General features: G+C 42.1%; 1 protein-coding gene across 1 annotated transcript in view; it reads left to right on the top strand.

Annotated features, from left to right (window-relative positions):
- ADAMTS5 (ADAM metallopeptidase with thrombospondin type 1 motif 5) overlaps positions 1–20,208 on the top strand; it is a 39,414-nt gene extending 19,206 nt beyond the window's left edge. Inside the window, exons 3-8 of the mRNA XM_032093710.1 lie at positions 3,131–3,298; positions 7,096–7,379; positions 8,560–8,743; positions 9,177–9,352; positions 10,017–10,192; positions 13,507–20,208. Coding sequence (XP_031949601.1) covers positions 3,131–3,298; positions 7,096–7,379; positions 8,560–8,743; positions 9,177–9,352; positions 10,017–10,192; positions 13,507–14,077 — 1,559 coding nt within the window. The 3' untranslated portion in view covers positions 14,078–20,208. The remainder of the gene's footprint in view (positions 1–3,130; positions 3,299–7,095; positions 7,380–8,559; positions 8,744–9,176; positions 9,353–10,016; positions 10,193–13,506) is intronic.
- Positions 20,209–25,594: the final 5,386 nt, after the last annotated feature.

Here is a 25,594-nt window from a genome sequence, read left to right as displayed (position 1 = left end):
TGGAAGGTATTGTTTCGTGTTGGGCTGTAGCAGGTGTTGGCCTTCAGCAGGGAAAGCTGTGAGGGGAGGATGTTACTCCATGTAGGTCGTTGGTCTCTTTGGAGTTTGAGATGAATTTACAAGCAGGCCACCTCCTCCTTGGCTACAAGAGGGCAAACCCTGCCTCCTCTCCATCTGTTTCCTTCACCATTTCATGCATTCCTACAGCATAACTTAACTAAACACCATCCTGCTGGTAAAATTATATTATGTCATTTTCACTCGGTGGGAACTGTCAGCACCAGTAAGATGCTTCATTAAGTAGAAAACAGCAGATGATCTACGAACCCATTCTCAATCAGTCATCATTTCACACAGCTGCTGGGAGCCTTTTCTTTTTCTTCAACAGCCTGGTTTGACATTCAGAGTCATACAAAATGGGGTGGGGCTAAAATTGGCATTGTTTTTAAAAGCCTTCTTCGTAAGATTTGTATTCCTCGAGTCTTTACTTCTGTCCAGAGCTTTCTCCAGAGCTCTGCTTCCATACAGGGTCACTTGAAGGATCAGCCTTTCCACTTTGGAAGGGAAGCACCCCACCAGAAAATGCCAGAAACCACCCTAATATCATGTAATAACACCAGCACGGTCATGCACGTGAGGCGTGGTGGGGAGAGACTTCTTGAAATAGGAAGGGAAGTGTCCCATCCTTAATTTTTGGGTGCAAAAGGATGAAGGGCACAGGTGTTGAAGGACTTTGCTGCTCTCACTTCTGTGCTAAAAAGAACAAAACTTAGCCAGGCAGTACTTAGAGATTACAGAGCCGTGTGATATTTTGAATTTTGATTTTTTTTAATGAAATGCAAAGCCAGGTTTCAGCATCATTGGGAGTTTGTCATATGCTTTAATCACTTCTAAGTCTGGTCAGAGTGCCTTAAAAGGCAAAGTTAGGACAGGGAGAAATTTAGGTTGTGGTAAGAATTAGGAATTTTAGCTCCATAAAATCCTTTGAGAGTTGCATTCACGGTGTTTGTAAGCATGCATAAAAAGTTAACTGGCAAATCAGTATGGAGAGCTAAAATCCATATATTTAATGCTATTATCCTCACTAACATCATTGGTGGCTAATTTAGAAGCTCAAATACTGACAATCAGAATTATGTATTTTGGAAATTATATGCTACTTACTGCATCCTTGTCATGATGGCTTTTTAAAATTATTTCTGAAAATTTTAAACATAACAAGGGAGATTCACAAATCCTTTGGGAAGCTTCTCCTCCAAAAGGTTGAAGTCTGCCAAGTAAGTGACTTAGTTCTCGTCATGCACTGGAACAATGGCCTGATTTAATATGACAAAGTAGACGCTGCTAATGAGGTGTGTCCTCAGCTCACCCCATTTATCACTGTAAAGCATAGAAGTTATGCTGCTCTCTCATTAAAGGTGAATTCAGTAGCCTGACACTTTCCAGGAGATGACCCTGTTTCAGGTTCCTCTGCTTTTGCCAAAGTATTTGGGATGAAATGTTCTGTGCTGAACAATGGCCTGAAAAGCATTTCATTTTATTTATTTACTCTGAACTTCTCCACAGAGGCTGGCCAGCCTTTTTCTGAGGAGGGAGACTAAATTGCAACAGTGTTATGAAGAAATCCTCAGTCTCTCTGCTCCAAGTGAAGAGCTTGAAATTTGCCTGCAAGCTTCCTCATATCCAAAGCATATTTTATTATTTGGCTCCTTGAGGAGAAAAAAGAAAGATGTCATAGGTAGGAGAGAAACTCAAGAGCTGCCCAAGTTGCAGAAGCATTAACAGGCCTGTGAATATGTGCACTGTGTTAAGTGTTTAATTGTGCACTTACATGGGATGTCCTTCACGTAAAATGGGCAGTTCTGAAGGGTGAAGGACAGTTATGCAAGAAGGGATTTGTGCAGAGAGCAAAAGTGCATCTTACATGAGTGAAGTGCTGCAGAGTGGTACCAGAGGCTGTGGCAAACTGGGATTCTGCCCTAAAAGACTGGAAGCTTCATGCCACAGAGTTCTGGGTAGTTCTGAATGGTGCTATAAAATGCTGAGCACTCCGAAAAATTACATCCTCGAGTTTCTGGTGTGCACCCAACTATCATTCATATCCCACTCTGAACCAGTGCTGAGTGCCATGGGATGTTACTCAGCCAAACTCTTTGGATCAATGCTCCAGCTTTTTTCATTCACCCAGAGCTGTTCAGTACCAAGGCAGTGACTCAGAAATGAAAATCCTTTTCCACTGAGAGACCCTCATTGCCTTATTTCACAAACATTCTGCAGTGAGGTAATTTCTACAACTGTGAGCAGTCTTGGATCAGTAAATACAATGTAAATACAATGTATTTAATCCTCAGCCCACTTCCAGAGAATTTGCTTTGTAGGTTATAAGTGATGCACTGATTATTTGGTTATTCTGTCAGAGGAATCCAGCCGTTTGAAATAATAATCTTAGCAGTGAATTGTTTTACTCAATACCAGCATTTGTCTGAAATGAAACAAAGCTGTTGTCATCTCTTCAGAGCAAGTCTTTATGTAGTTCTGTGTCAGATTTAAGCTTGACATGTACCTCCTGACAGTCAGCCGTGTCTGAGTGCAGCAGAACAGCATTATCTGGCCTTACGTAGAAAGTATTGCCAAAGAAAAATGGTTTTACCTGCCTGAAAAAAAGAAAAAGGCCAAATCTTGCAGAATGTGTTCCTTTCAGGGCATCAGGCTTTTTTTCTGTAGTGGCCTTGATGGGTGATCTTGTCCCTGTTGTTATAGCGCTCTTAGTTTAGCCCTGCATATTTTACTAATCAACTTCTGGCTTAGGTTGGACTTCTTTTTTTTTTTGAGTGTTAAGTTCAGGCTTGAGCTCTCTGCAGCTTTATTCCCATTCATTCTTTTACCATTTGTTTAGCTGCGTCATAAATGCTTTTATTTTTATCTCTTAAAAAAGACGCAGCACCTTTCTAGACAGTTGCAGAACGTCTTCACAAAGTTTTTCTTGCTGAAGATGATTTGGAAAAACAGTAAGAAGCCAATTGTTGATAAATATAAATGAGTACAGTTCCCTTCCCCCACATGACTGTAAGCTCCAGCTGGTCAACTCTGGATAGTCATATAATGTTATTTATTTGCTTCATTTCCACAGGGCACTTGCTTGGGCTTTCCCATGATGACTCCAAGTTCTGTGAGGAGAACTTTGGCTCCATGGAAGACAAGCGCCTGATGTCCTCCATTCTGACCAGCATTGATGCTTCAAAACCCTGGTCCAAGTGCACTTCAGCAACTATCACAGAATTCTTTGATGATGGCCATGGTATGTGTTATCACTCCTTGTGTCAGCTACATGGTACTTTTTACAGTGAATCTATATTTTTTTAATAAGAACATTTTATGGCAGCTTATTTGCTTAATATGACATTTACCCCTTGGGGAATAAGTACAAAAATTCCGTTTTCCGAAAGTAGAAATAAAAAAGCATAATCTTCACTCTTTAATGAATTTTAAAGTCTTCCCTGTGCTCCCAAAGCAACTGCAGTTATTAAGCAAACCACTCAAATTCCAAAATGCTGAGATAAAAATGACATAATTGAGTGAATGGATCAAGTTGTTGTGGTAACCAAAATGCTTATGGATAAGAAGTATGGTGTGTCTGCTGAATGTCAAGGTTTGCTTTCAAATATTTTGTCGGCTGATTTCAGTGCTCTCTGAAACATTTTTGTCTGAATGACTTAATTTCTTCTCTCAATTTTATTAGATCCATTAATCTATACTATCCTGTTTTATGGTCCATATTGCTCTGGCATTGATTTAATATTACCAAATTAGTTTCCACGAATGAACAGAACTTTCCCTTTTGAGTTCCTGAGGTAACTCTCCCACCATCCATGAATGACCTCTCAGAGAGTGTAAGGAACTCTGAACTGTTTTCTCCTCAGTTCATGAGTAGTTATCACTCAGGTGTGTAGTCTTCAGGAGTTATTGGTATGATTAAATTATTAATAGAAAATTTGAACCTCTCATCATAGAGGTCCATAGTCCTCTGGGAATTAATTTTATTACTGATGCTATTGGTGTGATTTCAAATACAAAATGTTTAGGGAGTCTCTTTTCTTGATGGATCACCCCTTCAGAGACCTTTTTTAAGTAACACTCTTCTTTTCTGTAGAAATTTACAATTTTCCAGCTATTTGTTTTAAATCACACATCTGTCCTAACAGAACACAAACGCCATCCATGAGGTAGAAATGGAAGTCCATGATTTGACTTCAAATGATTTGGAGACTTGATTTGACAGTCAATGGCCTCAGCAGCACTGGGTGCATGGGTGATGCTGAATGACACCATAAACTCATTTTTCTCAGTAGGGAAACACCTGACAGCTGAGGGCACTGCAGACACCAGCATTACATGAAGTCAGCTGAATAATCCCAACAGAAATGTCTCGTCCAAGGTCAGCCAGGGGGCTGGGGAGGATCAAGGTGCTGATTCTCTGTCTCCTGGGGCCTGCTCTGAGAACAATAAACAGCTCTGTCATGATATCACCATTTGTTTTACACTCATGAGATGACCCCAGACAACAGTTTGACATTTAGGAAGAAAAGGCTCGGTTTGTGTCCAGAGGAGAGTGACATTTATATCCATCTGCTTTTAGCAAAGCCTTTCCAAAGGTACTAATTGCCTTTATTGTCATGCCAACCACCAGGCTGTGGGATGGTTGCTTGGGACCGACTGTGTTCAGTCCCAGTGCTCTGTGCAACCTGGAACAAGGACTGTTTGTATTTTAATTAATTTATATCCTGCTTATCTGCTTCCTGCACAGATCTTGTTCTGCCTTTTTTTTTTCTTCCCCCCCAAGATACATTACACATAGCATTGAGAGAGATAATGAGATGGCTTAATTAGCACTGTCATCAGCCAACAATGTTGCTCTATTCCAGGGCACAAAGATGTTCTTTGGTGCCCAGGACAAAAAAAAATGGGAATAGCAGTACGTACATGCTCTGGATGTTGAAATGGAACGCAGTGAATGGAAGCCCTGCCTGCCCTCCCAGCCAGGGGCCCGCTCTGTCCTTTCTGACCATGACAAGCAGGAGGTTGGACCAGCTGGTGTTAAAAACACCTCACTTCATTGCAGCCTGTCCAAACACAGACACTGCTACAGTCTACCTATATAAATACGGGGGTTTTTTCCCATGGGAAATCCTTAGGGGCCTTCCCTGTCTTCAGTTCTGAATTTATCGTGTGAGATCAGCGGGAGCACCTGGCTTTGTAGAAATTAGACACCTTTCCTCAGTAAAGGAGAGGTTTGGATCTCCTTCCCCTGTGTTCTGGAGGGGCAAGAATGCTGTATTTGCTGTGCAAGCTTGTGAAACCTGTTTGTTATTCACATATGAATGGGTTTTAACTGAAATGATTGACAGATGAGTATATGCAAGGATGAGACTTTTCTTCCTTTTTTCTCTAAATTTTTATTTCCAGCCAAAATGAAGTGTTAATATGATGTTTTAAAATACTGAATAACAGCCCTACTTGGGAGTTTGATAAACTTCAGTGTAGGTACAAGAGCAGTATATAAACTAAACATTGACATTCTACAGCCTTACCATCACTGCCCTCACATTTCAGTGGCTTCCTCCATCCTCACAAGGAATATGAAGGAGGATTTCCACTGTTACGTACTTTTTACAAAGTGTATTTTTGCCAGAACTTCTGCAAATTATGTCCAGAAACTCCAGGAAAAAGATAGGTGCTTCCTCACTCCTCGTCATGTCTCTCATATTTTATACTACAGCAACTCAGGGTACCTTTAATTATCTTTATCTCATGACATCTAGCATTGGCACACCTTGTCTGCATTAAAAATTCAGCATAATCCAGATTAAATATAAGGCTAGGGTAAATCAGGGTCAGCAAATGGAACAGGTTTATTAACAAGACAGAGAGTTTTTGGTTGCAAGTCATCATGCAGAAAGAATTTTTGGCTAATTTGGCTAATTGGCATTAGTCTTTAGAAGGACAGAAGAACAGTTGCAGTAAGTGTGTGTTTTGGAAGGAGCACTCAAGCTATTGAGAAATGGGGTATTTGGTTTGCTTAAATCCCTGCCATAGCTTGAAATTCTATTCCATTTTGTGTAAATAGTGAGGGTTTTATAGATAGGCTTTTTTCAGCCATGATGCAAGTGAAGAACGCTGGTGTGGATTCCAAAGTAGGTAAATTGTGGTGAGTTATTTTGGCCGAGGATGAGTGAAGCTTGCCCAGACCACATATCCCCTTCATGAAGTGTGAAAGAGGTTACACTGAATAATAGTTCTGCATGTCAACAAGTGAGGTTTTCAATAGTAAAACAAACAGCTATCAGAAGATAGCTAGAACATAAATGGGAATTCTCATTTTTAGAGCATTCCAGACAAATCTTGAGCACTGCAGACCTTAAAACACATACAAATCTTTACATTCATGCAATTTTTTCTTCTTGTTATTTATGGTTTTCTGTATTAAATGGATAGCCCTTTTCAAACTTGTGGACAAGCAGCCAAGTATCATTCCTTAGAAGTAAAGTCCAATCCAGCTTTAATGCCAACATTAGTTTTGATACGCAGCTTTTATTTTTCCTTTGGCCTGGGAGAATTCTTTATTTTTTGTTCTGTTTTGTTTGGGTTTTTTGGCTTCATTGGCTACAAGTCTGTGGTTTTTGATATTTTTGGCATTCCTTTAGAAGCTTTACCATTTCTGACATCCTGATTTAAAACTCAAATGAGAGCTCTGCTTACTTTGAGTCTTGCTTACGTGAGTCTTGCTCAGTCCTTAAATCACAAACCAATAAATAGCTCAGAATGAGTTCTGAGTCTTGCACAGAGGATTGAAATGCCAAAAGGACCTGGGTAAAACTCATTTACACCTCAGGGTGGGAATAGGCAGCTCAACAGCGGGGTGAGAACACGGTGGCAGCAGTCTGACCTCATGCAAGATCTGGTGTCACCTCACAGCCTTCATGTCACCATCCTTCGAAGGAAGTTCTCTGTCACCCGAACGACTTTGCAGCACTGCGGAGAAAACTGGGAAATAGCAGTAAATAACTGAGTAAACAACAGCTTGGCCTTCTCTTCTAGGGAACTGCCTGCTGGACCAGCCCAGGAAGCACATCGTGGGCCCCGAGGAGCTGCCGGGGCAGACGTACGATGCCATCCGGCAGTGCAAGCTGGCGTTCGGCGCCGAGTACACCGTGTGCCCCGGCATGGACGTGTGCTCCCGCCTCTGGTGCGCCGTGGTGCGCCAGGGACAGATGGTGTGCCTCACCAAGAAGCTGCCCGCCGTCGAGGGCACCCCCTGCGGCAAGGGAAGGATCTGCCTCCAGGGGAAATGCGTGGACAAAACCAAGAAGAAATACTACTCAGTAAGTTAGCGGCCGTGACCCCAGGGGGAGTTCTGAAAGGTGATCCCTCAGAGGTGCTGATTTTTGTGGGAGTGAAATGGGCTGTGTGGAAGCCAGATTGAAAGCTGCCTTGTTTTTTTAGCACGTAATTGGGGTGTTGTTGGTGAGGGTGTAGGAAAAATGCTGCTGAGGTTCAGGAAATGTATTTTCTTCTTTAAGGAGAGCCTTCATTCCTGGAAAACTGGGAACATCCTTTCAGAGGAGGTGATTTGCCCATTCAGTAAATCAGTTATCAGGGCTTCTTGGCCATGGAATGCAAGACAAATTACATCTCTAAATTAATTTACAGCCCTCATCTGAAAGGCCCCAGGGCCCTAATTCTAATGAAGAAAAAGGCAGATTAAATTAATCCAGAATATAATCTTTGGAGCAGAGAAGTTTATGCTTCCAGTGACAGAGAACCTATGTCTACTTTATACCTCTGCAGAGTCCCCAGGCTCATGAGAGCTGTCAGCTGCACAGTTCAGATACTTCTAAATTCACTGGGTAGACTGTAGCCCCTTCTGTTTCACCCATAGAAGATCCACAGACTTGTAGAGCTTTGTGAAAATATTTGCAAACTATGGGAGCCTTTCAAATCAAGCTACAGCCTTTATAACACCCTTTTAAAATGGATTTCTATACCCTTTTTCATGGATTTATATACTTCTACATGATATTGCAATACTGTAGCCAATGCAGCAGAGTTGACAATTCCACCTCTTGCCAGTAATTCCAGGCAATGCCTACACATCACAATAGCTGGATTTAATTCATCTCAGATTAGCACTACGGATATGTTCTGGGAGCTGAACCCCTTGGAGCCAGTTTAAGGGGCCTTTTTGGTAGGAATAGCAAAAAATAAGAGAACAGCACATGAAAATGTGAGTGTGTTCTGTGAAGAGGCTGAAGACGGCTGTGCAGAGCAAGGCCCGGTATTGCCTTTGCACCCACAGTGCAAATGAGATGTCATCAGTGTGCAAATAAAAGATAGAAATTAACTCTGCTGGGAGAAGGAAGGTTCCTAAGACCTGTTATCCCTGATAAAATGGCCAAGGAATTGCCTTCAGTTGAGGAAAGCATTAGCAGTGACTTTGAGATGTAAGGACTCCATTCGCACTTGGATGACGCACTCACCTCCCACTGTTCGTGTGTTTTTCAGGCTTCAAGCCATGGCAACTGGGGGTCCTGGGGACCCTGGGGACAGTGCTCCCGTACCTGTGGGGGGGGAGTTCAGTTTGCCTATCGTCACTGCAACAACCCAGCCCCCAGGAACAACGGGAGGTACTGCACGGGCAAGAGGGCCATCTACCGCTCCTGCAACGTCACGCCCTGCCCCGCCAACGGTGAGTGCCCTCCTGCTCCAGCCCTCCCTTCGCAGACACTGAATACTGATTGTCTGCCTGAAACCACACAGCAAAGGCCCACTGTAGCCTCCCCAAAATGTATTTATCAAGGCAAGACATTCAGCATTAGTACAATATCCTAATTCTTCACACACACCTCGCCCTGGATGTGGTAGAGAAAGGACGCTTGAGCGAAAAAAAGTCAGTCCTCTAAAATGAAACATAATGCAAACTTTACACCTTTAATGCTTGTTATGCCATGGGGAGATTTCCAAGCTAAAACAGTAGAGGGATTGGAAGGCCAGTTCTAAGTAAAGAAGTGGCGTGACATAACTTAAAAATGATGTAGGAAAGAAATCGGAATAATAGATGGACATAATGATATTTGCAGCGTGGTCTGAAATAGCCACTGATGATGTGAATAATTCCACAGCTAAATCCTTCCGACAAGAGCAGTGTGAAGCAAGAAATGGCTATCAGTCTGATGCAAAGGGTGTCAAGACTTTTGTGGAATGGGTCCCCAAGTATGCTGGAGTACTGCCTGGAGATGTCTGCAAGCTCACCTGCCGAGCCAAAGGAACCGGCTATTACGTGGTATTTTCTCAGAAGGTAATGGCAGCTCCAGTCAGGGTTTCATGCTCCTCTTTAGAAGTGTCCCATATTTTAGAAATCTTTCTCTACCACCAGGGAAAAGAAGTTAATCATATGATTCAAAGATTTAACTGTGTGATTAGATTTAATGGTTCAATCCAGTAGTTGTACATTAGGGCCAGAACTGGCTTCTAAGATGAGAGAAGTTTTTCCACCTCTCAGTATGTGAATTCATGAAGAATATGGGCCTCTCTGTGCTAGTTTGTTTTCAGGAGTGGATAGAGGAGTTTCTGCCTGGAATTTTCTGTCATTCTGGGGTTTTCTGGAGGAGAAAGAGTATTAGGAGAAAAGAATAAGTCAAACCCTGAACTATGTTTAAGGAGTCCAGAGTAACTCTTACAGAAGCAATTAATATGGCATAATTAGCCAAGTAGTAGAGATGTGACTTGTGGTCACTTCTATCAGATGCAATCCAAACTGAAAGTTATCTGTCCTTGCTTTTGTCCTTTTGCTAAATTTCATCTGATTTGTGCCAAGAACATGGGAGAAGATCAGTCTTGTCTGTCAGGGGAGGTGACCTGCTCTGAGTTGGTGACTTAAATAAGGAACTGGGTTTTGCCAAGTGGATCCAAAAAGGCAAATTTCTGTGGCAGTTTGAACCAAGTTTTATTTGCTTCCTCAGGTCACTGATGGCACGGAGTGTCGACCCTACAGCAACTCAGTTTGTGTCCGAGGGAAGTGCATCCGAACGGGCTGTGACGGGATCATCGGATCCAAGCTCCAGTATGACAAGTGTGGGGTGTGTGGAGGAGACAACTCCAGCTGCACTAAAGTCATGGGAACCTTCACCAAAAAGAGGTACTGATCTCAGTAGTAAATGCATCTTGTTGTGCAAATAGTAACTCTGCCACGTGCTGCTTGCTTTCTGTCTCGGAACGCAGTTTGCTTTCACGTGGGGGAAAAAACCACATTGCCTGTAGATTATTGCAGTTTCCAGATGTGTGCAGCTGGCTCTTAGCATTACCCTGAAATTGGCAAAGCATCAACTGGCAAAACACTGCACCCAGCTCATTTCTGACACAAAGCGCCAGTGATGCAGGTGAGCATCAACAGGAATAAGGCACAGCAACTCGTGCCACTTGCAGATCTTGCTGTGCCAGATGGACTGTGGCTCCTAGAGGACAGAGAAAAAGGGACAGGAGTGAATCAGAGTTGTTTGGATCAGAATTACCTGCATCTCTGAAATTTTGCCTTTCCCACTTGTTGCTGCATTAGCAATGTTTTTTCATCTCATCTCTTTTGAGTGACACTGAGGACACCCCACCTGATTTTGTGACACACATTCCTTGTATAAGTGGTGGAGAGAAGCAGGCAGCAGTAAACAGCTTCCTTAATAGCTGAGAGAGGTTATACCCTAAAATTACCTTTTCCCACTGCTGAGTATGTGTGGAGATCAAGTAAACAGATGAGATACCAGAAATATCTTAGGCGTAAGCATGACTATATCCCTTCATATGCCTTCATATCCCTTCATGTCCATTGGCATAATATCAATCTCCAGATGGATATTTTAAAGTCAAAATATTTAGAGCAGTTATCCATGAGCCATTTTTCTGTCAGAGTTCACCTTTTCACTGTAATAAAACTTAATACTAGTAAAATAAAAGGAACTGCTGCCATGGTTTTCTCTCACCCCATTGTGGGGGCGGTACTAATAGAACAACCTCAAGTCCTTTCTGTCTGAACTAATTTTTTTCCTCCTCAATTCTTAAGATTCATAGAAAAATGGGGATTTTTCATCATCGTTTATACAGATGCCAAAGTCTCAAAGGACTGATCTATGCATAGAAACTTTTAGTTCACGATTTCTACTCAGAGTCAGTGACTGCATTAAACATCTTTTATATATAAACTTGATTTTGTTTTATACCTTCCAAATTCTTACATGGTATATTGAAAGCTACCAGAAGTTGAAATCTGATTCCTGAAATGATCTTTTATTTCTGTACATTTCAACAGACTGATTAATAGCAGTCAAAAAGGACTTGGAGAGTGAATTTATTCTAAAAATAAACATAACTAATCTCCATCCTGGTAAACCAATGACTGCTCACCTAACGACGCCAAAACACCTCTGCCAAAAAGAATGGCTTTCCATCCAAATTAGTAATTATATAAACCAAACCTTTTCCAATTTGTAAATACTGGAATGTCTGGGATGTCTAAATGAAGATGACAGTGGGAGATACATTTCATGTGATCCAGTAATAATCAAGCTCCAGGAAAAGTGTTAGAGGGGCCCATGAGTTTCAGGGAGGCCAGATTTGTATAATAGATACATTTGGAAATGGAGAGATTTTTTATAATGATCCCTGTGAAGTTACCATCTTTCTCCTCAAATCATGCCTTTAAGTGTCATGAGACTGGCTAGAGGGTAAAATTGTGTTCTAATATGATTTTGATTGGATTTTGGACTGCTGATTTATTTTTACTGGAAAAGTTGTTTGAGGCGATTCTTCTCTGTGAGTAATTGACATTAAAATAAACCCCCGGTTAAAATAGTGAAATCTTAATTGTCTGTAAACTGTTGTTACAGTTTTGTATGAAAGGGCAGTGCTGGTAGGAAAATTTTCTTTCCTCCACTGAAAAATGGCAGCTCCCTTGTTGCTGTCCATTATAAACCAAATTTTAGCAATCTGTACATTAAGCGTAGAGGAAACTTAAATTTACAGGGCAAAAACAGTATTTCCCATTGCAGACAATTGCCGTAACAACATTTGTTTGTACTTCTTTTTTCTTTTAAAGCAGGCAAAACAGAATCTTCTGGGAAATTTGCTTCCTAAGATTTTTGTTTAAAAAGCTATAAAGCCAAGTTATCAGAAGTTGGGAAAGAGGAGAATTAATGCTGCAGATGCTTCTCTGTGCACATGGAGCATTACAGCTCTTCGTGCAGACAACTTGAATTCTCCAGGACTGCTTGTAGGTTTTGAACAAATGATTTTGTAACTTTAATGACATGTTTGCACTGAGTTATTCTGGCAACTGTTGTGTAAAAATATTTGTGCAGTGCTGTAGAGCAGTCCCCAGGCTGGGTTCGCACCATATTCCTCCAGCTTTATGGAGGTGCTAAATCAATGGAGTCTTAAGTCATTGTCCCATAACTGCTGGAAATAGCAGGGGAGCAGCACAAATGTTTCATCTGTAATATGTGCAGTCTCTACTTGTGCAGCCAAAAGTTCTCAAAATTAGCAGTCTGTTCTTTAAACAATCCCAAAGGAGATGCCATCACTTTCATGTCTTTTTAATTTTTCTCATTAAACCTTTCAGATACGAGGTACTTGAAGGATGGCTTTGTCACAGGTTTAGGAATGAAAACACATCTCCAAAGTCCAGCTGGTAGCTTACAGCTGTGTAAAGCCTTTAGATTTTCTTCTATATATCAGTAAAGTTAAAATAACATACTTGAGATAGTGATAAATTCCAGCACACTTGCAGGTTTTGAATGCTTGTCACTTTTGGTAAAAGAGTTTAATCTCCTTTTCTAAATCCCAGTTAAGATACTTCATAAGTAGTAGTGAACTCAGTGATGGTACAAATGAAGCCATTGGGTGCCCCTCTTATTAGACACTTGACGATTAATCTGCGGCTTTATGAATTTCAAAGTAAACAAATTTTTTCTCGGTGATCAAGATTATTTTTAAATGTTCCCAAGGTACCTCTACCCAGCTGTTCCTCTGCTCGTGCTTTCCTTAATCATCATTATAGCAAAGACAGCAAGAAACAGCTGTAACCAATGCATATCTCATTATCTTTTCCTTGGCAGGCAGCGCACGCATCGTATTTCATATCTCCCACCCTTTGCTGAAATCTATAAGCTATCTGTTATTTTTCATTCCTCTGGTATCTGACCCACGTCAGACTGTCCCTAAAGCTAAAGATGAAGCAATCTGCAAGAAGTGCAGTAGGAATTTCTTGGAGAACACGAAGAACAACACAGTAGGCCAAGAGCGGAACCTGGTTAAATTAATCTTAGGGAAAATCCAGGTGGCCTGAGCTGAAATGAAGCAAGATGTTGTTGTCCATAGGTCGGACTTAAAGGTCCCTTCCAGCCTAGTTGATTCAGTGATTCTGTGTCATGCCAGTGAGACTCTTCCTTCTTTCCCTTCCTTCAGCAAGGGCTACACGGACGTGGTGAAGATCCCGGAAGGGGCGACGCACATCAAAGTGCGGCAGTTCAAGAGCAAGGACCAGAGCAGGTTCACGGCCTACCTGGCCCTGAAGAAGAAGAGCGGGGAGTACCTGGTCAATGGGAAGTACATGATCTCCACCTCGGAAACCATCATCGACATCAACGGCACCGTCATGAACTACAGCGGCTGGAGCCACAAGGATGATTTCCTGCACGCCATGGGCCACTCGGCCACCAAGGAGATCCTGATCGTGCAGATCCTGGCCACCGACCCCACGCAGCCCGTGGACGTGCGCTACAGCTTCTTCGTGCCAAAGAAACAGGGGCAGCTGGCAAACTCTGTCCCCAGCAGCGGTGGCGGCAGCAAAGTGACTGCGCCGGCCGCGCAGCCCCGCTGGGTGACGGGGCCCTGGCTCTCCTGCTCGCGAACGTGCGACACGGGCTGGCACACCAGGACTGTCCAGTGCAAGGATGGGCACGGGAAACTGGCCAAGGGATGCCTGCTCTCCCAGAGACCCTCAGCATTCAAACAGTGCTTGCTGAAAAAGTGCTAACCTGTGGTGGTGACCTTCTTTCTAAGAGGTTTGAGTAAGCCATTGTTGACATACTGGTGTCAGGTCTGCCCAGACAGAGAGAAGCAAAGGCTTCAATGTACTTGCGTTCAGTCTCTAATTATGGGCAGAATCTGCCTATTTGGACCAAATGAAGATGTGCACTGCTTTAAATAATAGTAGGGTGGTCTTAATATGTCAAAGAAAGTAAGCATTAAAGTTGTTATAAGCCCTCTGTGTCTGCAAAAATGTAAAATAAAATAATGCAAAAGAAGAAAAACTAGTGAATGGAGGATCCTGGGATATTTGAAGGTTACAGAATCATCTCCCCTTTTTCACCTACCTCTACTACAGTATGTCCTTAGGAAACGTCACACATCCCCATGATCCCACAGTAGCTTATTTTATACTGTTTTGTAAATATCTTTCATTTGGTATATCACTTGATATCACTTCCTTCTATTAAAGAAATCAAAAGACAAACTACATAAGCAAAATGATTGACCAAAGTATATCTGCAGCCCTTGTGGACTTGGTCCATCCTTCAGAAAGGGCCACAGATGTTTTACTGGAAAATGAAGAGCTTGCTGCTGGTTTTAAAAAGTGATACCTTTTGGTTTTGACAAAAGGAAATAGGTTTTTGTGGTAGGAATTTCCTGACAGCATATCAATTATCTCTGACAAATCCTATGTTTCCACACAGAAATTCTCAGGAGGAGCCTTGCAGCAGCTTGCAGAGCAGGGAACCCCACATTGCTCCAACAGCAGGAGCATCAGCAGCTCCTCCTCATGTGTGTGTCAGGCATGCACCAAAGGAGGAGTTGGCTGCCAGGAGGAGTTTGTGTACACTGTGCTTGTAAACCTCCCCTGTTCCAGCTGTGTCCCAGCCTGGGGTCCTTGTTGTCACTGAACAATAGCTGCTCGAGCTGCTCCTCTCCATGAAACAAAGGCATACTGTATTTTGTAGAAAACTAGTTAGAGAACCAAAAATTACAGGTGAGGTATTCAAGTGTCTTCTGACTCAGATGTTCTGAGGCTGTGTTCAGCTGCTTTCTCTGTTATTTTCTCTATGGCTTCCACCTTGAACTTAACAATGTGTAATGTACCTACATCTTTTCAAGAGGCTATAAAGGTCAAAAAAACACAGCAAACAGTTAATATTTTATCACTGTTTTGTCCATCATGTCTAACTCTGGTATTCATCTTACCAGCAAAAGTTTATAACTATTTGTCTTTTTTTTTTTTTTTTTGTGTTTTGTGTGTGTTTTGGGGTTTTTTTAAAGCTATAGAAGGCATTCACGTTTTGTATATCTACCACATTGGGGAGGAAGAGGGGTCACTAGGAAGTCAAACCACATCAGGATGTGGAGGACTTGTCCAATATCAATAAAACTGTTTCCACAGCACAGGCAGTAGCTGGTAACAGTTTTCCTTGGCAGCAGTTCCTGAATCCCGTTATTGTCTTGTGGAAGTTCTGTGACTGAGGATGGGCATTTCACCTTGTGCAGGTGGAGGCCCAGGAGCAACCCTGTTAAAATCACTCTCTTCAATATCAGCAGGCTTTGAATTAGGCCCTAAGATAACAGGTACCAAAAGAAATGGTAAAAAACCACTGATCAAAGCAGAACCCCATTTTTTACTCCTTTGTTCATCCACACAGGAGAGTAGGAGACTGCAGGAGGATTTTCAGACAAGCCTCAGCTGTAAGTCAGTGGTACTTGAGCACTGAAACACCTCAGGCTCTTCTGAAAATCCCAGGCATGAAATCAGCAGGGAAAACTTGTTGGAGTGTGGAGCAAGAAGGGCAGGTCTGACTCCAGGCTGACACAAACATGTTTTTGCAACTGTTGCATGTTTGTGTGAACTCTCAAAAATCATGTGATGATTTCAAAACAGCATAGAGTTGCTACATCTACAACTGTGAAATCTGGAGAAGGATCTGGTTTTTACCCTGTTTTAAATAAACAGTACCAAGGGCAGGGCCTCCTCCTCTGTTAAATGGATTGCCAACAAATGTTATTAATCAGCATTCAAAAATGGTGTGGCCTTCTGTTCAGGAGTAGTCCGTGTGCAAAACTGTGGGTCTTGAGGAATACTCCCCATCTAATCTTGATCCCAACCTAAGAACTGAGATCAAGGCTCAGAATATTTGCATGGTGCTGGAAAGTAAACATTTATGCCTCCTCTGCCTATTAAAATAAGATCACTTTGAAATGCCTTATTTTTCCTTTCAAGTAATCTAATTTTGATGCTTATATATGTATTACACATGTCCTAGAACCTCTCCAAAAAATCCATAACAAATAGAAACCATCATGAGAGGAAAAATCAGGAGATTTAATGTGTCTCAGCATAGACTTAACATTTGTCTCAGCATACAGCTGCTGCATTAAGTGGTATTTGTGTTCTGTCATAATAGAGACAGAATGTGCAAGTATTTGTGTGTGCATCATGGTAATAATTTATTATATATTCAGCAGGCTGAGTAAAGCTTCTGGATGCTATCTAGGCGTGCCATATGTGGGTATAAATTCAAAGCTTCCTTAGATTAGGAGTATCTTTTAAAAAGGAAAGAGTTTACTTAGAAATAAATACAAGAACAAACCACTGCAGTGACTTTTGTCACCAGTGTAGCAATGAAGCGAATTCACACAAGCAAAGATGTGAGGGGGCAAAGGGGACAGACCAAGGCAGGACCCTAAAAGTGTAAGATAAAGGGTAAGTTAACACTTGCTGTTTCAGGTGTTCCTAAATCACACTCCAGTTCCAAATCTTGCCTGTGCCAGTTGTAGCTGTCCCATGCACCTAATGAATGAAGAATTGGTGCAAGGTCTGTTCTCAGCTGAATTCTGTGTCACTCACACTGTGACATCATTGTTTACATTTCTACCCAGTGTTGTACAGCTGGATTCAGGAAATGCACCGAGGGATGGAAACCTGGAGTTCTGCTTTTGGCACGGCCAGGAACAATCTCAGTGTTAAATTCACGCTGACTTTGGGACACACTTCCATCCAGTGCCCTTAGGTGAGTTTGGACCCCTGAGCATCAGTGGGTTTAACAGCATCTGCTTTTCAAGTAGGATATTCTCGTTAGGAAAAAGCCTGGCATCTTTGGTTTGACTTTGTACAAGAAATTAAGTTTAGCTGCCCTCCTGTGGAAACAGTTTTATCACAAGGGGAAGAGGGAATAATCTTGTGGATTAATAACAACTGTTAAAAAAAAAAAAAAAAAAAAGCAACACAGCACTGAAAAAAATAAAATAATTTATTGTTTTTACAACTGGTATGTGAACGGATGTAATGAATTTATTTATTCTTATTTAACAAAATACCAATTGTGCAAATTCTATATTTAAAATGTTTTGCTATCGTCTCTGGCTCTCTTTCTGGCTCTCTTTTAATTTATGCTTCGGATTTGTGTTGGAAGTACACCTTGTGAGTTTACATAATATATGGCACTGGTCATTTTTTGTATGATTTTATTTAGAGGACTTTGCATGGAACAGGAGTATATGTGTACACACATGTATAGATGTATATTCTTTTTCTGCTGCCATCTTTTCCTTAGAGAAGTTGTAGATTTTTAATTCCATGACGCCTCGTGCTCCAAACTCCTTGTTAACATTTCAAAAAGCTCTCAACAAGTAAGTCCCAAAGGTCTGTGGACCAAAACAAGCCCCGTAATGGCTCCTAAAGAAGTCAGAAGACAGACTTGTGTCTCAAAGGCACATGCAATTCATGCTAGAGGCCTCAGTGATTGACCCCCGAGGCTGACCCTACCCCCTTGCTTTAGTTGTAGCAGATTTTCAGTAGCTGGGAGTCCTCTCAATGGGAATGAAGTTACTCTGAGTTGCCAGGACTCTTCTCTCATGCAGCTTCTTACATTTAAGTGACAACACTAAAGAGAAAGCTCCTGGGTGTCTCTTTATAAAATAGCTTGAACAACATATGATTTGGTTTATGAGGACTGAACCATTAAAAAGCTGGTTTTTCCGTGTTTTTGCTGTTTATATGCATATATAAATATGTATATATGGCTATAAAAAGTCAAAAGCCCAACTTGGAAGCCTTTGCAATGTTTTACTTCATTGTATTTCAGCTCTTTGTACCACATCAGGCAAAGTTAGATGAAAAAAGCCAGCAAAGCATGTTTCCATGAGAATAATGCCTGTTTGTTTCCACTTTTCATCCAGTTCAACTCCTGCAGACCTCAAGGGAACTAGAATTGGGTGCAGTGTGAGGGGAGAAATGCGACGTGGCCAAACCTTCGGCTTTCCTGCAGTCAGTTCATTTACCTGTAGCCCCTGCTCTGCAAGGGCGGTGCTACAGACTGCACATGAACAGTTCCAAACTGCTGGAAGTCACCTCGCTCCCCAGTGCCCACGTTCACCTGAGTTAAATTCCAGCTCAGCCTCTCTTCTGCCACCCAGGCGCTGTCCAAGGCCAGAGTCAGCCACGAGGCTTGAGAGGAATTAGGGATGGCTAGTGGGGGATGCTTCCTCATTCAAAGCCCAATCCAAAACCCCAGGGAATCCAAGCCTGGGCTTTGATGATCTTAAGGGCAGGCTTTGAACAGGATTTTAATGGATCATTAATTGTGGACTTTCAGCAGTATGTTCAGGTGAACGTTTCTCCTCATGCCATGCTGTTGTCACTGAGGAAGATGGAGCCTATGGCAAGAGGCAAAATTAGATTCTCTGGGCATAGACTGCAGTTGTCAGGACAAAAAATTGTTGCTTGGTTTGGAGGGGTTTGTTCCTTTTATTCATGAAGTGATTCATTTTTATAGAGCTGCCAGAGTGCATTCATACTTGCCATGTGCAGCATTTTCAAGGGGTTTTTTCCTATGGGTGCCCTGATACTAACTGGTATAGTAAAGCTAGTTCAATTCTTGTTTCAAGTAACATTGCAAATGCAGATATTTCTGGTTTATCACACCCACCAGCAATGACTCTTAATGTAAGAGAGATTATTAGATCCTCAGCTGCCACCCCAAAAGGTGCTTTGGGGCTTAGAAGGTTTAACTACAAGCACAAATTTTCAGTGATAAAATTTGAAAAGCCCCAAACACAGGTGAGTGGTGTAAGAGCTTCTCCCCACACCACACCAAACATCCCAACACCATCCCACTGCTGTGCACTCTGTGAGTCACAGGACAAAACTCACAGCATCTTTTGCCCTGGAAGTTGTCAGTGGAGGCTCAGAGTCAGTGTAAGGACAGTAAAATCCTCTCCACAAGCATCAGCCTGGCATAGCCCGTGTTCAGACACCCGTGGCTAAGTGCAGGTGCGTATTTCATGTGTGCTTGGGTATGTGAGTACTTGGGTCTCCATTCCTCCCACTCATAGGGAAAAAAAGTTACACTGGGTTTAGTTATGCCTATGTAAATTTAGAGTTACTTCGTGGCATCACTTGGCTTTGCAGGAGGAGCTTCAGACTTACACCACTCTAAGTGACAGCATAGTTCTTTATTTATAGTAACTGGTTTACACAATTTATCATGTGAACTGTGAAATCTGCAAATAGTTTATCTTATGAAACATTGTGACAGGCATACAGGCATTGTTTAAATCCCATCAGATACAGGAAATAATGTGCTGAATTAAGTAAGTTGGAGATAGGGTATAATTCTGCAGAGCAATAAATGTAACTTCTATTGCCAGGTCATCTGCTTAGCATCAGATAGAGAAAACGAATGAGGTATTGCAGAGAAGACAAGGGGAAAGCACAAAGTTAGCGGTTGCTTAGTTTACTTTGTGTGCCTCTTTATGCACTGTTGGTGTCAGCATATTGTGGGAAGTCACTTTGTCACCTGGCTGAAATACCAGAACCTTTTGAGAAACCAAGATGTGTCACAAAAATTTATTTTTCATCCTAGTGTGTGTCTAATCAGAGGGAGTATTTTTAGAGCACTACTGTGTCAGCCAGTTTACATCATAAAAACATGTTAAGCAAAATATAAATTCATTTGAACTGAACTGTGCAAGGTCTACAGTGTACTATGACACATGGAAGGCCAATAATTTGTTTTGTAAACTATTACATATGTATAATTTACCAGTTGTAATCCTAAAATACTTGACTCTGTGATTTCAGTAAAAGTAATAAATACAAACTGTATCATAGGTCCAAAATATTTGTTTATATGGTATATTTGGGGGCCTCTGTTTGCTGTTTGTGCCCCACTGCAGGCAGATGAGCATAAAGAGCTTGAGCATAAATTTAAGGCGTAAATACTCTTTCTGTATGTGACCACTGCATTTTAGTTGTGGTGGGGTGGAGTTCTAAAGTGTTTTGGGGAGTCACAAAACAGCAGGAAAGTGCAGAAGGTGGTGTTTGTTATAAGATTCATAATTATCCATCTAAACCAATCTCAGATCAGTAAAGACCTGCCAGAAGTGCTGATGTTGGAGCACTCTGTGTGCTGAGGTGGTGGCACAGGGAGGGGAGAGGTTTTTTGGGGAGACAGAGCTGCAGACAAACTCCAGTTGAAGTGAGGCTCTTTGAAGGCACTATTAAAAATAACCTTTTCTAATAGAATCTTACAATTCATTTTCATGCTGATTTCTCGCTTATCCTTTCACATTCCACAACACTAAGTTGGAGTTTTTCTTGTTCCTGAAAACGATGTTTTGCAGAAAGATTTTCTTCCTAAAAGGAAAAGCAAACCTATCCTGTCTAAATCTTTCCTCATGTGTGTGTCTAATCCATTGATTGCTGGCGTCTTTATGAATTTGAGATTTTGTCTTTTATTAACTTAGAGGTTTTGCTTTCTTGTGTTTTACAAATCATGAATGAAATCAGTTCTTATTTACAGAAACAGTCTACATGTGCCTAGGAACAGCTTTTTTTCCTAGGCTGTTGAACAATGGCAGTGCAGCTTTACAGAGCTGTCAGTACCTATAGAGGGGCCCAAGCTCTTCCCAAAAAAGTGTTATCACCTGGTGGATACATGAGTGCCTCCTCCACAGCTTTGCATAACAAACTGCAATGTCCCTGTGATCATGGCAGGTCCTGTCTTCCCAAAATTCCATTTTTCTTTCCCACTTTAGAGTTTGCAGTAGCTCCGAGAAAGCCATTACTGGCAAGGGAAATCCATTGGTGTACAAATCAAATGGAGGCAGACACAGCATTACAGACTTTCCCAAATGTCCAGTGCTGCCATAATCCCATTAACTGTGCGGGACTGTTCTGTATCAGGAAGATGAACTCATTCTCTCTTAATGCATTTTCCATCTCATCATACTGTGACATTTCACCTCTTCAGAAACTATCCGTAATTACATGTGAGGAGGGACATGTCTATTCCCAAGATTCTCAACTTGTACACCCAAGTCTCATTTCTAGGTGGGGATGCAAGATGGATTTGATCCAATTTCAGTCTTCTAGCCAAACCAAATTTTTTTTTTTAAGAAAAAAAAACCTCATAAGTTTTGTACACCTCCAAGCACATCCAGTAATCAAACTAGAAAATGTACAAGTCTTTCCACATTGCTTATGCTGTTACCTCATTCTCCAGCACTCTGTGAAGTTTAAAGCAATAAATTCATCATGCTTAGACCACTCACCATTCTAAGCTGACCCAAGGACAGGATTGAAGAGTAATTGCGTGGGAAAATAATTTAACAAAAGCCAAGGAAAAAATATTATTTTCCACGCTTGGAGGGCCAGGGCGGCAATCTCTTTGCTTTCTCTTGATTATGCTGGGGAAAAACCCCACATCTAAGTGAAAACCACAGACATTTTCTTAAGCAGCTGCTCAAGAAGGCTTTGTTGTAGCAATCTAAGGCTGAGCTTATTGAAACAACCATTTTGGCCATTGCCACCGTAGCCTGACTGCTCCAAGTGTTGCTAAAGAAATACAGCGAGACAAGGAAGTTGGATGAAATTCTGGAACACGTAGGTGTGGGAGAAAGAAGGGTGTAAGGCCCTTACTCCTTTTAAGCTTTAAGCTGCTGGGTAGCAGGTGCTGTGCCCTCTCCCAATGGGATGTGTCCCATGCCCATGGAACATTTTGCTTACGATCCAAGGCCAAATGCCCTGGTGAGGTTTGCAGATGTGAATTCTGCCCTAGTAACCCCCCATAAGAGCCATACACACGTGTTAGTGCACATAAACTACATTTTGGGGACAAAAAACGTGCAAATTGCACCTGACTGGCAATGCAGCGGAGAAGCCCATTGGAAAGCAGCCCCGCAAAGCCACGTTGGTACCGGAGAGGAATGTCACAATGAGCACCAGGACGGTCCTGCCGTGCCCCAGAGCACCGGGGAACTCACATCTTGAAAGAGTTGAGAGCTGGCAGCAGGCCACCCATGCAAGGGCTGAGATGGCAGCTGCCCAACAAACAGGCTTAGTTACCTAGTAAAGGTGGTCTGTAACTAAAGGGGAGCAAAAATTACACTGGAAACTTTCCGAGAGCACTTTAAAGTGGTCGATTTGAGGCAGGGCCCTGCCCACTGGAAGCGGGCCTTTGCCGAAGGCCTCGCTGCGCTGGGCCGGGTTTTGTCCAGAACAAACAGCGCTGGGCGCATTCTGTGTGGGCTGGGAGGAATGTTTTCTCACTGATATTTATGTGGCATGCTAAGATCTGACAGCCATCCAGAGGGGGGTTTGGGGCCAATATTTCATTTTAAATACACGCTGCACACAGAGGAAGAAAAGCAACATGTGATGGCATTGCTTGTGAGGGCTGACCTGAGCAGCAGAGCCGAGACAGGCTCTGTATGGCAAACCAGAGATAGAGGTTGTTTCGACAGGAATTTGAGCTATGAAAGGATTTAAGGGGAAATTACCAACCAGTCTGGCATTCAGATGCCAAAATACACAGGCAGACTTGGCTGCACAGGCACGCTGTAATGCTCCTCAGCTTGGTTTCAAAGGGAGAAGGGAAGTGGCAGGACCTGGCTGTGGAAACCTCAGCCTCTCCACGCATGCAGGAAATAAAAAATCTCCATCACAACACCACCCCTTTGTCGGGATCAAATCAAATGCCAAAGAATTCTATATGGAGAACTTTTCCTTCAGAGAACAGAAGAAAGAACCGAAGGATGCTTTGCTTCCCTCTCCATCAGAGCATTTAGTATATTGGGATGAGTTTGTTGTGCATTTTTTGCTATTTTTACCCCAAAATAGGCCAGGCAGAGATGAAGCCAGAACCTAAGGCAAGTTGTAATATTGCTGTGGAACAGCTTTGCCTCCAGAAGGTCTCTGCCTGCCTCAGCCTGCTCAAGGCTTCCCCAGTATGGCTCCAGTTTCGGGCTCTGCTTCCCCAGAGCCCACATCTTCTACCCCAGAGCCATTTCCTTTGGCTGCATTCATAATGCGTATTTAAATCATCACCTGGTTTGCTTTCAGAGCTGGTCAGGTTTCTAGAAATATGGAAAAGAGGATGTCTAATACCAGTTAGATCAAGAAGAAAAACACATCAGAAAAAAAAATTAGGAGATGTAGTTTCTTCTCATTTACAACTACAAAAGAGAAAAAGAAGGGGAAAACTCCAAGAAGGAACATTATCTATGAACTGTATCTCTTCTCTCTTGAATCTGGATGTGAGCCATAACCAGGCAGCATCCAAAAGCTCTGGAAAACTCAGGGAGTTAATTTAGATCTCACAGAACTCAATATCTTGGGGTAAGCTTTAATAAAGCAGAACAGCTAAAATAAGAGAATGGAGAGGTGATAGAGGAAAAAATGCCTTAATTTTCAATTAGATACAGCAAGGAGGGAGAATTAACTAAGAAGGGAGCCCAGATGGTGTAGGATAATTTCATACAAGGTTAAACTTAACAGATAAATATAAGGAACAAAAATTTTTATTCCAATAGGATAAATATGGATTTCCATTAGAAGCATTAGCTGAAGAATTCATAGCCCATTTTTTTAAGAGAATGTGGATATTGTTACTAAAAAACTAAAGGCTGCAGCCCAGATGGGTTTATCATTTTAGGCCTTTTTAAAGCCCAGTTGATTTATTTAATTACATATTCCAGGAGGCTCCTACTCCTGCGTGGAAGCAATGGTAGCCACTATGTGCATTACAACTCACAAAGGGGTGGGAGTGAGTCAGTCACTCCTAAGGTACCTCTGAATGGAACACTTTTCAGAGCAAAGGGTTAGCAGGGAAAAGAGAATTTCTTTGGACACCTGCTCTTCCCAGGAAGCTGCACCTCAGAGACACAGGATTTAGGCATTAGCTTGGTTAACGAGATTAGCCCCAAGGGCCCTTGGTCAATGTAGAAAGCCTGGGACCAGGGGGAGGGCCCCAGCTGAAGGTGCATTATGACCAGAGGTTGCAGAGGCTCTTTGAGGGACAACGTAGGTGCTGATCCCAGAAATTTGTGAGGAGGAAGGGATAAATCCTGCCTGGGAGCCAGTACTTGAGCCGGTGTGTGAGGCCAATTCACCTGACTTGGTCCTGTGAGTACATAATTTGGGACACAGCTCAAAGCACTGCAGGGAAGTAGCTGGAGGACCACCAAAACTACATTGGTGTCTATATGGCAACAGACAGAGGTTATTTTAGCAGTGTGAAATGTTTTTGGATTCCAACAGCATGCAAATAGTGCCAGAGTAATTTGCCAGGGACAATAATGTGTGGTGTAATGCTGAGGATGAAAAGCCTTCAGCTGGGTTTGACCCAGTATAAACCATCCCTGGGTTCTACTCCAGTTGTTTGCAGTGTTTATCAACTATATCTGGGCTTTTTATCTGGGTAGTATCTGTCACTTGAATAGAGATAAATATTAAATTATGTCTACAACTAGATTTACACTTAAAATGTAACTTCCATTTCTAACTCATTCCAGCGAATTTGTAAATCCCATCCTTAAAGCTTTTGAAAAACATACTCTTTTTTTATTCTGCTATTTAACACCGGAGTGTGGTTCCAGCCAAAACCTGAAATCCCACGCAAGGCAGATTATGTTCAGCTCTCTGGCTGGCTGTGTATTTTCCTCTTCTATGTACCTTACAAGCCAAAGCCTGAATTTAGCCCTAAAAGCATATCCTGAGCATACACTCAGGAGACCACATTCAGGATCCTGCCACCCATCATATTGAACTGATGGATTTTACCAGGATCGGTAACAAAACCATCATTTCAAAAATGGTTCTTTACTTAAAGCCTTTTTTTTTTTTAATGGTATAGTAGTTATGGCAACTGCTTCCTGCCACCTCTGCTGCCAAAAGCCACAATCCATCCATGAAAAAGAGCTCCTCCATCCAAATGCATTTTTCAGTGGACAGCAGCATTCCCTGGCTGGAGCACACTCTTCCTTTCTCTTCTGCCAAACAAAATGTGTAACGAATGTGAGCTAAGAGTGAGGAATTAAGTGAACTCCTTACAAATGACTTTGTATTTTTACACATACATGCAAGAGACAAGAAATAAGAACACCTCTCAGGGAGAGTTGAGGGGGAGAAAAAGGTAGTGAACCCCCAGGGCTGTTCAGTGAAAGAAAATGTTTTCCTTTCTTAGAACATGTGTTTGGAATTCAAACTCTTAAAAGTCTTGGCATA

Source organism: Corvus moneduloides, chromosome 2, assembly GCF_009650955.1.
Source record: "Corvus moneduloides isolate bCorMon1 chromosome 2, bCorMon1.pri, whole genome shotgun sequence".
Classification (NCBI taxonomy): Eukaryota; Metazoa; Chordata; class Aves; order Passeriformes; family Corvidae; genus Corvus; species Corvus moneduloides.
This window is presented reverse-complemented; position numbering and strand designations above follow the sequence as displayed.